Genomic DNA, 13,281 nt, shown 5'->3' on the forward strand with positions numbered 1-13,281 from the left:
ATGGAATGAGCTGCCAGAGGAAGTGGTGGAGGCTGGTACAATTGCAACATTTAAGAGGCACTTCGATCAGTATATGGATAGGAGGGGTTTGGAGGGATATGGGCCCGGTGCTGGCAGATCGGACTAGTTTGGGTTGGGATATCTGGTCGGCATGGATGAGTTGGACCGAAGGGTCTGTTTCCATGCTGTACATTTCTATGACTCTATGACTCCAAGTGACTTCCTGTTCCTTTTCTCAGGGGGTGGCAGATGGGTCTAACTCGATGTGTTTGTTGATAGAGTTCTGGTTGTAATGCCATGCTTCTAGAATTCTTGTATGTGTCTTTGTTTGGCTTGTCCTAGGATGCATGTATTGTCCTAGTCGAAGTGGTGTACTTCCTCATCCGTATGTAAGGATGGGCAGATGTATATATGGCTTATTCGGCAGACGTTAAAAGTACCACCTTGCATGGAATCTATTAGATTGATAGATTAGCTAAATAGATTAGATGGATAGATGAGATAGATTGCTTGGATAAATAGACAGACAGATATACAGATAGATAACAGGAGACAGAGATTAAAGGCAAATTATAGGCTTAAGATTTCTGAGATGTGTTTTGGTGTCCCCTAAGGTCTACTCTTGAATCTATTTTGTGTTTTCATTTATAGCAAGGATTTAGAAATAAAGCATGGTGTCAAATTAGATTGGAAAAAAGGAACCAGATTTACTTCAATGTCTTTTATGGCATTAGGATGTGCTGAAGAATTTAAGTCAATTAAGTTACATTTGAATTTGAAGGGTGGGCATTCATAATGTTCCAGGAACAGACAAAGAAAATGCTTCAGAGACACTCTGAAGCCTCCCCTGAAGTGCAGCAGCATTGGCCTTAATGAGTGGGAGGAACTCACAACCAATCATTCAGAATGGTGATAACTTGCCCGTTAAGTTTCATCCTACTTGAAGTCCCAATGTTTTCATGATTAGGCAGATTAGTAGTACGGACGTTAAAAACAAAAGAAATGAAATTGGGATCCAACTACTTTGTGGGAGGTTCTGGCCCATGTGCCCAAATGATGTACAGGTTGACAATTGGCCTTTCTGGTCATATGAAGATTCATTGCAGAAATTTGTAACCTTCAGTCGACAATAGCCTTGAATTTAAGGATAGCTACCATCATCAAGTCTTAGAATCTATGGATTTGATTATGACACACTGTAAGTTTCTAAAATAGTAATGACACAAATGATCAAGCTGTTTTGATTTTGTTGGTTAAAGGCTTAATGTCAAAGTTAACTGAGAGAACAGTTGAGTTCTAAAGATCAAAATGACCTCAAACCACCAACAGTTGGTGCTTTCACAAATGCTGCCTAACCTTCTCACTATTTCCATCATTTTCTATTTTTATTTTGGATTTCCAAAATCCACAGTATTTTGCTTTTAATTATCAGCAGCTGTTAGCCAATGCTTCGAACTGTGAAGTCCCACTCAGGCATTTCCTTTCTTCCTGGTGGTGGAATTATAAATATTTACACACTTGTTGTTTTTCACTGTGTCCGACATCTGCACACACATGACATGGAAAAAAAAACGGGAGTAAAAAAACCTGTGAAGTGTAAGTTTTTTTGGGAAAATAAATGCATAGTAAATGGCTACATTTTTCAGATTGGACCATGACGGAGATATAAAATTAAAGATATGTATTTATTTCAAGATAGAAGGATAGAGAGAAAGCTGCAAATGGGCTACATGGGGCAGTTGAATGTAAAAGCAAAAGTGTTTGATGAATTTGTACCTAACACTGGTGTGGCTACTTTTGCAGCATTATTTAGGGTTGTCTTCTTGTATTGATTCCAGAGAAGACAAACAGGCCATCTTTTAACAGTTATGTGACATCACAAAATGTGACACTCTAAGTGTCCTCACTATTAATCACTCATGATCAATGCAATAAAGTCAGTATTGTGCATTCAGTCAGTTGGGTCCAAGTAATATCACACTAATAATCATTAAGCACAGAATTCAGGCCAAGTGTAAGTCTAGGATATCACAACCATGTAAATAGCATTGTTTGAAAACTTCAAGAGATCTGCCCCATCAGGAACCTAGACTTTGAGAGAAATGCTACATTAGCTAAGAAACTGGGAAGCACTGAAATTATATCATATTGGTAGGGGTATTTCGTAAAGAGAAACACATCATTTAGAGATCTGGGCATTCAACTGAGACTGCAAAATTGGTTAAATTGTAAATGAAGAATCTCACAGTTGTGAATGATTTTGAGGGTGTTAACAATAAAGCTTCTATCCAGAGGTCACTGAATAAGTTCCCAGACTCAAGCTAAGGTAGAAGTCAATATTTTCACAGACAGCATTGTAACAGTGTGAGATGACTTAACATGAAGATGATTTAAATATAAAGTAGGTTCCGTGTTTTTTTTTGAAAATCAAAGGTCAAGAATAAATAACAAATGAATTGTTTCCAGCCGAATACAATTTGCACATTTCTGCTCACAAATTCATCAGCCTGTTTCATCAATTAGCTCTTGATCTCAAGGAAGATGCAGGTAAATCATTCTCTGCTGCAGTATTCTATGTTTGTGTGGACAAGAGCAGATTTGTCACTGTCAAGAACTACTTGTAACAAGAGATAAAATGCTTCTGATTGAAAATTCCCAAGGATTAACCAAAATAAATAATTGTTTTCTATTGATTTGCCATCTCCCTTTATTTTCTGACTTCTCAACGAGTTTGAAAATACCCAATTAAAGAGTGTAATGGAAATCCAATTAAAAGACTGTAAACTGCATGTAACTGTCACAGAAATCCAAAGTTAATTTGAAAAGGAACTCAGCATAATGGCTCTTTACTATTCAATTTTCAAGGTCTTTTCATTGTTACTTTTAACTTTCCTTTCCAATTGGTTCACGCCTTTGAGAGCATAATTGCCTCACATCTCTGAGCTGGAGAATAGTGGTCATGTTACTGAACTATTAATTTGAGGTCTGGATTAATGATCTGGAAAATACGTTTAAACCTTACCACACCAGCTGGGCAATTTAAATTCAGTTCAATAAATTTGGAATAAAAAACTATTATCAGTCATGGTGACCATGAAAGGATCAGATTACTGTAAAGTCCAACTGGATCACTCATATCCTTCAGAGATGGAAATCTGCTGTCCTTACCAAGTCTAGCTAATATGCTATTCCAGACCTAGACTGAAAGGGAACCCTCTAAAGTGGTCTTGCATGCCATTCAGTTAAGGGTAATTAACAAGAAGTAATAAGTGCCAGAGATTCCTTTATCTTGTTAATGCATGAATAATAATTTTTCAAGCAGGAAGGCCTTCAGACCTTGCAATCTATTAATCTAAATCAACTTGAGAAAGGATTTGGAAACTGTAAAGACAGATGAGTTATCCTGCTTGCTGCCAGTCTACATGGCTGCAGCTGCAATGCTGACAAGTTTTTGATATCCACAGATGTTGAGAAAGCTGTATTACTACCAGACTAAAATCAGAAAGGTTTAATGCAGTTTCCCAATTGTTTATTTAAGCTCTGTTTTTGTTAGTTAATTGTTAATGAGTTAATAGTCAGAAACAAATGCCTTGTTAAGACCTCTGCGATGACTGGCAAGTTCTAATCTGTTAACATCAGGATGTAGCTGAGCATGATCGTGACATCTGCCTGTCTCATGTCTGTCTCAAGAGACGATGGATTATGCCAAACATGTCTGTCACTCCTGTATTGAAAGCGGTCTGGTGGCCTCAGAGGTGAACTGTGGCAGTCTCTTTCAGCTGCAGACATTGATGACCATTGTTGGACAGAGATCAATGGCATTTCTTTTTTCCAGCAGTTTCTTTTCAATCATTTATTTTGTCCTTAACATTTTCCACGGCCTTCCTGCCTGCTTGTCTTCAGGCACTCTGGTCAACATCACATCCATATTGTCAGTGGACAAAATGTCACTTTGGCAGGTTTCTGCCCAAAAGTGTCAGGGTGTTGATAAGAATCCTTTGACCTGAAGAGCGTCCCTGACTGCCTTTTCTTTTTGTGTGAAAGCTCTCATAAGACTCAGGGAATGAAACTATTTTGACACTGGCGAAACTGAACACCAGAGTGGGTCAAGAAAACATGTTGAGACATGAGGGTACTGCTCACAATGGAACACTTGGCTGTTGAGGTGGCAGATGTAAACCTTATGAAGCAGTCTGACTATCAATGACATGGCCCTCTCTTGCCTGCAAAGAACTGAATGGTAGGATCCTATCCTTTATCCCCATCGGGAGTGCAATTCTATCAGCCTTCGATTAATTTTGGCAATGCATCTGGAGTTCTGGCCTCTTTTCTCAGGAGAAAAGTTTTATCCAGGAAATGCATTGTTCTAATGGCTCACAAAGAGCCTCAATGAACGAATGCTCATCCATCATCTTTTAAAGCTGAGCGGACCACCTCAGTTACTTGTCACTTCTTTCCATTTTTTCTTTGGACAGCTTTGCGCCATGTGCCTTATTTTCAGTGCTTTTGCTTGACTTCATATTGATTGTCCTATCCAGACCAGTGAGATTTTATAAAACCAACAGTGAACGAAGACATGCATTCCAGCAACAAATGAATGAATGTCAACAGAATGTTGAACGACAGAGTTATTGCAGCAATCCGAGTTCTGTCATCCGTGATTCTGACAGCCAGACAGGAAAATTAATATGTAGCGCAGTCATTGTTTTTACCTCATCATCTTCTAAAGCTGAGCGGACAACCTCAGTTACTTGTCACTTCTTTCCTTTTTTTCTTTGGACAGCTTTGCGCCATGTGCTTTATTTTCAGTGCTTTTGCTTGACTTCATATTGATTGTCCCATCCAGACCAGTGAGATTTTATAAAACCAACAGTGAACGAAGACATGCATTCCAGCAACAAATGAATGAATGTCAACAGAATGTTGAACGACAGAGTTATTGCAGCAATCCGAGTTCTGTCATCCGTGATTCTGACAGCCAGACAGGAAAATTAATATGTAGCCATCAGCAATGGAAATGTTAATTTGGTTGTTCGTCTTTTGAACTCAAAAATGCTGACAGCAATTGCAGCACAGATATTGCCACCCAGGTGGAAATCAGCAGAAACGTCTGACTGAATCTGCAACTTTCTTTGTTTGCATTGTTCACTGCTATAGACAGCACATTTATTGATCTAGCCTTTGGCAGATTAAGGGTGTGATGTGATGCTTGTTTTTGTGTTCTAAGTGTGGCATCATGCGAGAGAATGCACACCACTGCAACTTGAGACCCAAGTATAAAAGCAAGGAACCACATCAGCAGTGCGCCCCCCATTAATGATATGCTGTATTGTATATTTTCTCTTAATAATAAATACCTTGGAGTGTTGACAAGACAGCAAGCTGAGAGAGAGATTTGCATGCCATTGTTAAGTTAAGTGGTTTACTCCCCATCTGCAGTTTAGTATTGGGCTTGGCTACATTTGTAGCACTGTCTCTTCTGGGTCACATGGCTGTGCATTCAAGGCCCACTGTGGGGCTAGAGCATAAGTCAAGGCTGCCACTCAAGTGCAGCCCAGCATTACTGCTGCATTTTTTTGAGTAGACAAGCAGTAGGGTGGAAGAGCACAGCAAATCAGGCAGAATCAGGAGGTGGAAAAGTCAATGTTTCAGGTTTAACCCATCTTCAGAAATGGAGGTGGTGGTAGGGGTAGCTGCAAATAAACAGAAGGAGGGAAAGGGTTGTGGGTGTGGATAGGGGCGGTGTGGTGAGGTGGTGGTAGGTGAATACAGGTGGTAGGTACGACCTGGTTGGTCATTAGGAGGAATGAATCCGACTGGTAGCTGGGAGGAGAGGTTGATCAAAGGGATGAAAGGCAGTCCGGGGATGGGTGGAAAGGCTATTCGAAATTGGAGAACTCAATGTTGAGTCCTCCGGGCTGTAGGCTGCCCAGACAGAAGATGAGGTGTTTTTTTCCTAATTTACGGTCTGATTCACTATAGCAAGCGTGGGAGGTGATGTCTTTTCAATCAATGCAGAGACTTCTTCATGGAGGCTGAATGCTGTTTTCTCATCAGCAATCCTCCAAATTATATTTGAGTGAGGTGTGGAAGAGTTGTACTCTGTAATGATGCTCCTTACCATTGGAAACAAAATGGCAACACTTACATTTTTCACTCCACAGTCAGGCCATCCTTCATTTTAATAACTAGGCACAAATAACAAGACTGTTATGCATAATTGCCACTTGTTCATTAACCTTGTTCAAGGAAAACATACAGTTGAAACTTAGTGTGTGATCTAACCTCAGACGACTGATAATTACACATGATCTTAATGACTTAACATATCCCATCAAACGCTTGTGGTGTTGTTCACACGTCTCATTTGTTGCTGTGATAAGTTGATTTACCCTGAAGAATTGTCCTGGGTAATCAAGTTTCCACTATATTTCCTTATTTTGTGCTCAGCAGGGCATCTAAGTATAAACAACAGGACCATGACTGCAGTTATGTCTGTAACCAATAATTAATCAGATCCCGCTGGCCATTTCAAGAGCCAGAGGCAACAGTTTTTTCAAATTACTGGTTACATGCAAGTAGATATTGAAATAACTATTAGTTTGGTAGCACCCTTGTCACCGATCGAAAAGTTGTGGTTTCAAGCCCCAGTCCATCAAAAGAAAATAGTCTTACACCGCAGCAGAGTATTGAGGGAATGTGGTGCTCAGTTGTTAAACTGAGCCCTGGTGACCCAGTCTGAAGATACAGGAGATCACCTGGTTCTATTCAGCAAAGGAAAAACGAGCTTCCCTGGTGTCTTTTGAATGGATCTCTTTAATATTAATGTTGATCTCGCTGTGCACCTTCTCAAAGACTGAAACATTTGCATCCTACACCCTGCTCTCTTACTCTGATACACTTGTAATAGTACGATCTGCCTGGAAGTCAAGTAGGACAGCACTTTTCACTGTACCTTGATATACATGACAATAATAAATCAAATCAAATCAAACAGCATAAAAAAAGATGATCAGATGGTTGTTTGTGAGAGCTGAGATGTTCTGTTTCCTCAATTACAGTGGTGACTATAGTTGAAGAAAGTTCATTTGCTGTAACCACTTTGGCAACTCATGATAGGTGTTACAAGACATACACATTTTTCATTCTTTTATCCTGTGGCTTCTCTGATACACAAGATTGAAGTCACTCTGATACAGGACTTACACAAGGACCTTGCTTTTCTCCTTGCTAATATTTTTGACCACTCTCCTGAAGGCTGAAATTACTGCTTGCATTATGTTTCCATGGAGCCATTTTTCAAGTAGGAACCAAGACTGCAAAGGTTTTATGATGATGGAGGCATCATATGCAAGCCTGCAATCAAAACTGCTCCAAGAAATTCTCTGTCAGCATGCGCCCAGGAGTGGTGGTCAAGCAATTTCTGGAAATACACTCGACAGTACCTGGTCTGCACTGTTCAGTACAATGCTCTATGTACTCATTGTCCAATCAAGGAAGTTGCTGTTGACATCACTTGAATCCTAAGAGAGGTGTCTATTCTTTGGTTCATGCATGTAATTATCTATTGTTTCTGATGTAAATGCTTTGCTAGTAGACTGACAAAAGGAACTCTAAAAACTAACTAAAAAGAATATGTTGCCAAATATCATTGTGCTTGTGTGCACCAATCGAGAAAATAAACTGGACAAATTGACACAACTCCAATTGTGGAAAACATCTACAGGTTTTATACGGTTGTGAAGAATTTAGAGTTTTATTTCATTTTGTTTGTGGGAGGGTGAGGGCAATAATTACTGCCCATCTTAAATTGCATAGAAGGTGGTGGTGATCTGCCTCCTTGAACCATTGTAGTCATTGGGAGTGTTGGCACACCCCAGCAGTACTGTCAGGGAGGCATCTCCATGACATTGACCCAGTGACAGTGAAGGAACATCGATATAGTTCCAGGTCAGGATGGTCTTGGAGAGATCTTGCAGGCAATGGTGCTTCTATGCATTTGTTGACACTGACTTCTAAGTGGTAGAGGTCATAGGTTTGGAAGGTGCTGTTGAAACAGCTTTAGTGTGTAACTGCAGTGGATCTTATAATTCACACAAACTGCTGCCACTCTCCATCAGTGGTGAAAGAACTGAACGCTGAAGGTGGTTGATTGCATGCCAATGAGGTAGGTTGCCTCCTCCTGGATGCTGTTATGCTTCTCAAACGTTGTTGGAGCTGCATTCATCCGGGCAAGCGGAGCATACTCCTCCCCACAATGACTCTTGACTGAGCAGGACAGCCTTAGAATGTCAGTGCTCGTTCAGGTGCACTGTGTGCTTTTAAAGATGGCACGGGTGCAAGCGATCCATTGTTTCAGTGGATGTCCACTGAATGGCAAGTTATTGAAGGGGCCACATGTGTTAAGATGGGGTGCCAATTGGACATGAAAAACACCACAGTGGCAGGGGAAGTAGGTCATGAGGTTAGCTTGGTCAGACTTGGCATGAAAATGCAGCAAGCTTACAGCGAAAACCCTCCAAAAAACTCTGTCCCACTTACACTTTGCAAGCAAAACATAGGATTCAGCCCATGGAATTACTTAAGATGTTTCAGGGCTTTTGCAAGATGTGTTCTATAATCCATTCATCTCTACCTACGATAAAAAAGGCTTAGAGACAGTTTGGTGTTTGAGATTCCAGTGGTTGGCTCATGGCCAATAAAAATATCCAAATTTAGGACTACGACAATAAATTTACAGAGGAGGTTGTGACAATTTATTTGTAAGATTAGATTACTTACAGTGTGGAAACAGGCCCTTCGGCCCAACAAGTCCACACCGACCCGCCATCCACCCAAACCCATTCCCCTAAATTTACCCCTTCACCTCATGCTACGGGCAATTTAGCATGGCCAATTCACCTAACCTGCACATTTTTGGACTGTGGGAGGAAACCGGAGGAAACTCACACAGACACAGGGAGAATGTGCAAACTCCACACAGTCAGTCGCCTGAGGTTGGAATTGAACCCAGATCTCTGGCGCTGTGAGGCAGCAGTGCTAACCACTGTGCCACCGTGCCACCCACAAAAGTTATGAGAATATGAAATGTAATAGTGTCTGTGGCTACTGAAACTGACAGTATCATGACCATTTCAGAGGGACCTGACAGAAAGTGAGGCAGACGAATTCAAGACAATCACACCTGACCTGCAGCTCCCACCATTAAAAATATACTACTTTAGAGCTCAGGATTCTCAAGATCTGTGAAACATACCCAGCAGCTGCTCCAAAGCAAGAGAATTAAATTTGCAGCTGACACAAGAGCATAACTAGGTCATTTGTCCCTCTTGAGCCAACCAATGAGATTACCACACACCTTTTTCCTTATTTCATTTGTCATCCTAGGCTCCATATTCTACAATACTGTTAATTGAGAAAAGTCTATTCACGATAGATTTTAAACTCCTCATGGAGCTGGTGTTAACTGCATCCTGTTGGACCGTACACCATAGTTTGACTTTTTTTGTGACATATATTTTCCAATCTGCCCCTGGATTGGCTGATTTCAAAGTGATGTCCTCTCATTCAGTCTCCCTCCCCACAAGCAGGAAACAAACTGCCTTTATCTACCACATCCTTTCCTCTTAAAATCCCCCAATTAAATCACCCCTTGAAATGTTCCAATTGAAGAAGGATAAGCCAAGCTTATGAAACCTTGCCTCATCTCTTCTTGTGGGTCAGTGCAACACTCCTTATGAAGCCAATCCAGCCTTCTACGGTAAAATGAAAACACGAAGTGCTGAAATTGCTTAGCAGGTCTGGCTAATGTTGACTAATATTTTGAGTCCAAGACTCATCATTGGAATTGGATTGTTTCTAAGGGATGGTGCTCAGACTGTACAGTGAAATTCAGATGTGCCCTTTGATGCTGCAGCAAAACTCTGCCCCTTTACATCCTAACCCTTTTGTTATAAAAGATATAATGTTCAATTGACGTTAAAATAAAACAAGGACCTGTGAATGCTAAAGATCTGAAACAATTTATTCTGAAAAAGGGTCACTGGACTCAAAATGTTAACTCTGCTTTCTCCCCTCAGATACCAGGCTTGCTGAGTTTCTCTAGTAATTTCTGTTTTTATTCCATTAACCCTTTTGATTATGTTTTGTCCCAATCACTAAACATAGACCAACCAAACTTCTTTGATCTCCATTTGTCCTTTTGTTATGATACAAAGGCAAACCTTTTCTGTTAATTAAACCAAACACTCAGAAAAGCTCGCCTCACCTCATTGTCTGTTAAAATATGAGTGACGGAGAACTCCTAAATTCCACTACTTAAAGCAAATAACATCAATTTATTTTCTTACTCTGAAAGTGAACATTAAACAAAAAATCTATTTACAAAGCTAAGTCCCCCTTTCTCTTATGTGCTTACTCTCTGATTCCAACTCTATAAAATATGCTGTTCCAATAAGACACTTACTAAAATTACATTTGCTTAATTTCAAAATCACACTCTTTGTCTTCTCTGCTGTCCTCAATTTTCCTGCTGATGATCTTCCTGGGTTGTCTTCTTTCTTTTTACTGTGAATAGGCTTTACATGAAAACAGTACCTTTGATAGAGAGTGCTTTCTAATTTATTTGATAGCGAGATGTTAGTTGGGCAATTAGCTCTCTGACTAATTTTCAAAATGTCTGCATTCATATACCCCCCGACATAAGATCATCTCATTGATTTATTGTTGGCAACACAATAAATTCAAACCCGATTGGGTTTTAGTATCCTGGGGCATAATTTAAACTGTTTGGTTAAATTTGAACTATTGTCAAAACAGCAACAAAACTCAGGTATCATTTCACAACCAAATGTTATATTTTCAATTTTCCAGTTCAATCTCGGACTGCCGTCTACTCATATACACATGTGCTTGTAAGCTCTCAGTTCAGAAAAGCATTCTCTCTCTCTTAAAGGTCCAGTGATTGTCTTCAACTTCATAAAATTTCTCACTACGTAAAAAACACCCTCAGAAATACTTTACTTTTAGCCTGATCACTCACTTCATATATCAGTGTTACTTGCATGAATCACAATTTGGTATCCAAAAGTGCATTCAAAAAATTACTTTTCTCAATGTTACTGCACATTTTCATCTGTTGTATTTTTTATTTGTCAACTGCTTATCATTTGACATTCAAATGATTGGTTTCCTGCAGCTAAGAGATAAACAAGTGAACAGCTCTGCACAATTTTTGTGCCTTTATTAATTTGTCCCTCAGTGGTTATTATTTGCAAAAGCTCTAATTAATGGGTAGCTTGTCAGAATACCAAGCTATAAGTGGCTGTCACAAATATATTGTCAAACATGATTTACCCTGGAAATAAAGCAACAAAATCTCTTCTGTGCAATTCTCAAAGAATACTAATCAGCAAAAGTAAATTGACTGTTTTGCAAATGTTGCATGTCTATCTGCAACTTGATAGATATCCAGCTGGTGCATGGGTGGAGAACCATGCAGATCAACGACAAAATTAATTCCTGAAAACAATATAGTCAACACCACAAGCCTCTTTCAAACTGCCATGGCAAAATTACAATGGTGCTACCCAATCACTGATGGACAACTTGCTGATGAGGAAAGCCAGGTTGCCATACAAAATGTGCCTGAGTAGCCCACTGGTGGATCAAAATTAATGTTTGGGCTCTCTGGAACATTTTTGCGTATTTGGCAGATTGATCCAAGAGATTTATAGTGATTAGCTGCAAACTGCACATTGTTGCTTTCATTATGCTAAGACATTGAATGGTTGCTACTTGCACTGCAATGGACAGGTATGTAATGCTGACCATGCTGCATCATGGTTGAGTCAATAAGAGTGAGAATGGAGTTGGTTACTCATATGTACTAGAAGGAATGATCTCCTAGTTTTCCTGAAAGCTCATGGCAAGTTATTGCAGGACTCCTTGTGATCGATTGCTTTCTGGCAGACTTCACACTGCCTCAAGTCTTTCGTTGTGCCTGTTTGCCATTGTTCCTCTTTAAGCTGCCTCAGTCATGTCCTCATCTATGTCCTGTGCAGAGGAACTTGTGTGTGAGCTCAGCCTCTGTAGAGCTGGTGCCAGTGCTACTCTTGCCTCTTGCCCCTGCTCTGTCTGCTGCCCATTTGTGCTCAGTGTTTCACTAAGTGCAGACCCCACCTCTACTCTAACCTCTCAGTATCTGAGTTGGAGCCTGTGACTGTCAAACAAATGCTGGATCTTCCTTATCTTCCTCCACTCCCTGATCAGGTTGCATCTCTTGGGTATCTGGAAGGAAAAGACACAAGAATAAGGTTGAGGTACAGGATGGTGTGGGGAGTAAGAGGTCTAAGCATATAGCAGACATTGTATTGAGGGTGCTAAGTGGGATGCGTAAAGCAGAATTAGGTTTGAGGAGACTGGTGTGGTCTGCTTTTTTCAGCAACTGCAGTATTTTGCTTTTATTCGAGTGACTGTCAACAATTTCAAACCGGGAGCTGACCAAAATGCCCAATACTTTTCCTGATCAGGGGTTAAAACATATAGAAGTCCTTGTCCTCTCCAGTTTTTTTCCAAAATACGCTGGACGCCGGTTCAGTTCCAGCAGATTGGAAACAGCAAATGTGGTGCCACTGTTTAAAAGAGGAGAAAGGCAAAATGTGGGGAATAATAGATGAGTTAGCTTAACATCTGTAGTGGGGAAAATGTTTGAGTCTGGTATCAGGGAAGAAACAGCAAACATCTAGTTAGGAATTGTCCCATTGCGCAGACACAACATGGGTCCATGAAGGGCAGGTCATTCTGAACTAATCTACTGGAATTCTATGAAGACAATATGAGCATGATGGACAATGGGGATCTAATAGATGTAGTGTATCTGGATTTCCAAAAGGCATTTGACAAGGTGCTGCACCAAAAGCTTCTGCATGAGATAAAGATGCAAGGCATTATGGGCAATGTATTAGCATGGATAGAGGTTGGGTTAGCTGACAGAAAACAAAGCGTGGGGATAAATGAGTGCTTTTCTGGTTGGCAATCAGTGAGTAGTGGTGCTCCTCAGGAATCAGTGTTGGGGCTACAATTATTCACCGTTTTCAGAGATGATTTGGAGTTGGGGACCACGTGCAGATGATACTAAGATGAGTAGTAGAACTAAGTGTGCAGCGTACTGTGAAACTTTAAAGGGATATAGATAGTTTAAGTGAGTGGGCAAAGGTCTGGCAAATGGAGTGCAATGTTAATAAATGTGAAGTCATCCAATTTGGTAGGAATAACAGTAAA

The 13,281-nt window shown here is 40.3% G+C and overlaps 1 protein-coding gene across 6 annotated transcripts in view; it reads right to left on the reverse strand.

The window, feature by feature from the left end:
* Positions 1-13,281, reverse strand: part of LOC122543133 (zinc finger matrin-type protein 4-like) — a 162,396-nt gene that overhangs the window by 37,409 nt on the left and 111,706 nt on the right. Inside the window, exon 6 of one of the 6 annotated variants that reach the window (XM_043681480.1) lies at positions 10,822-12,288. The exons of the other annotated variants lie outside the window; for them this stretch is intronic. Coding sequence (XP_043537415.1) covers positions 12,224-12,288 — 65 coding nt within the window. The 3' untranslated portion in view covers positions 10,822-12,223. Of the gene's footprint in view, positions 1-10,821; positions 12,289-13,281 lie in introns of those variants that run through there. 6 annotated transcript variants of the gene reach the window in all.

Source organism: Chiloscyllium plagiosum, chromosome 42, assembly GCF_004010195.1.
Source record: "Chiloscyllium plagiosum isolate BGI_BamShark_2017 chromosome 42, ASM401019v2, whole genome shotgun sequence".
Classification (NCBI taxonomy): Eukaryota; Metazoa; Chordata; class Chondrichthyes; order Orectolobiformes; family Hemiscylliidae; genus Chiloscyllium; species Chiloscyllium plagiosum.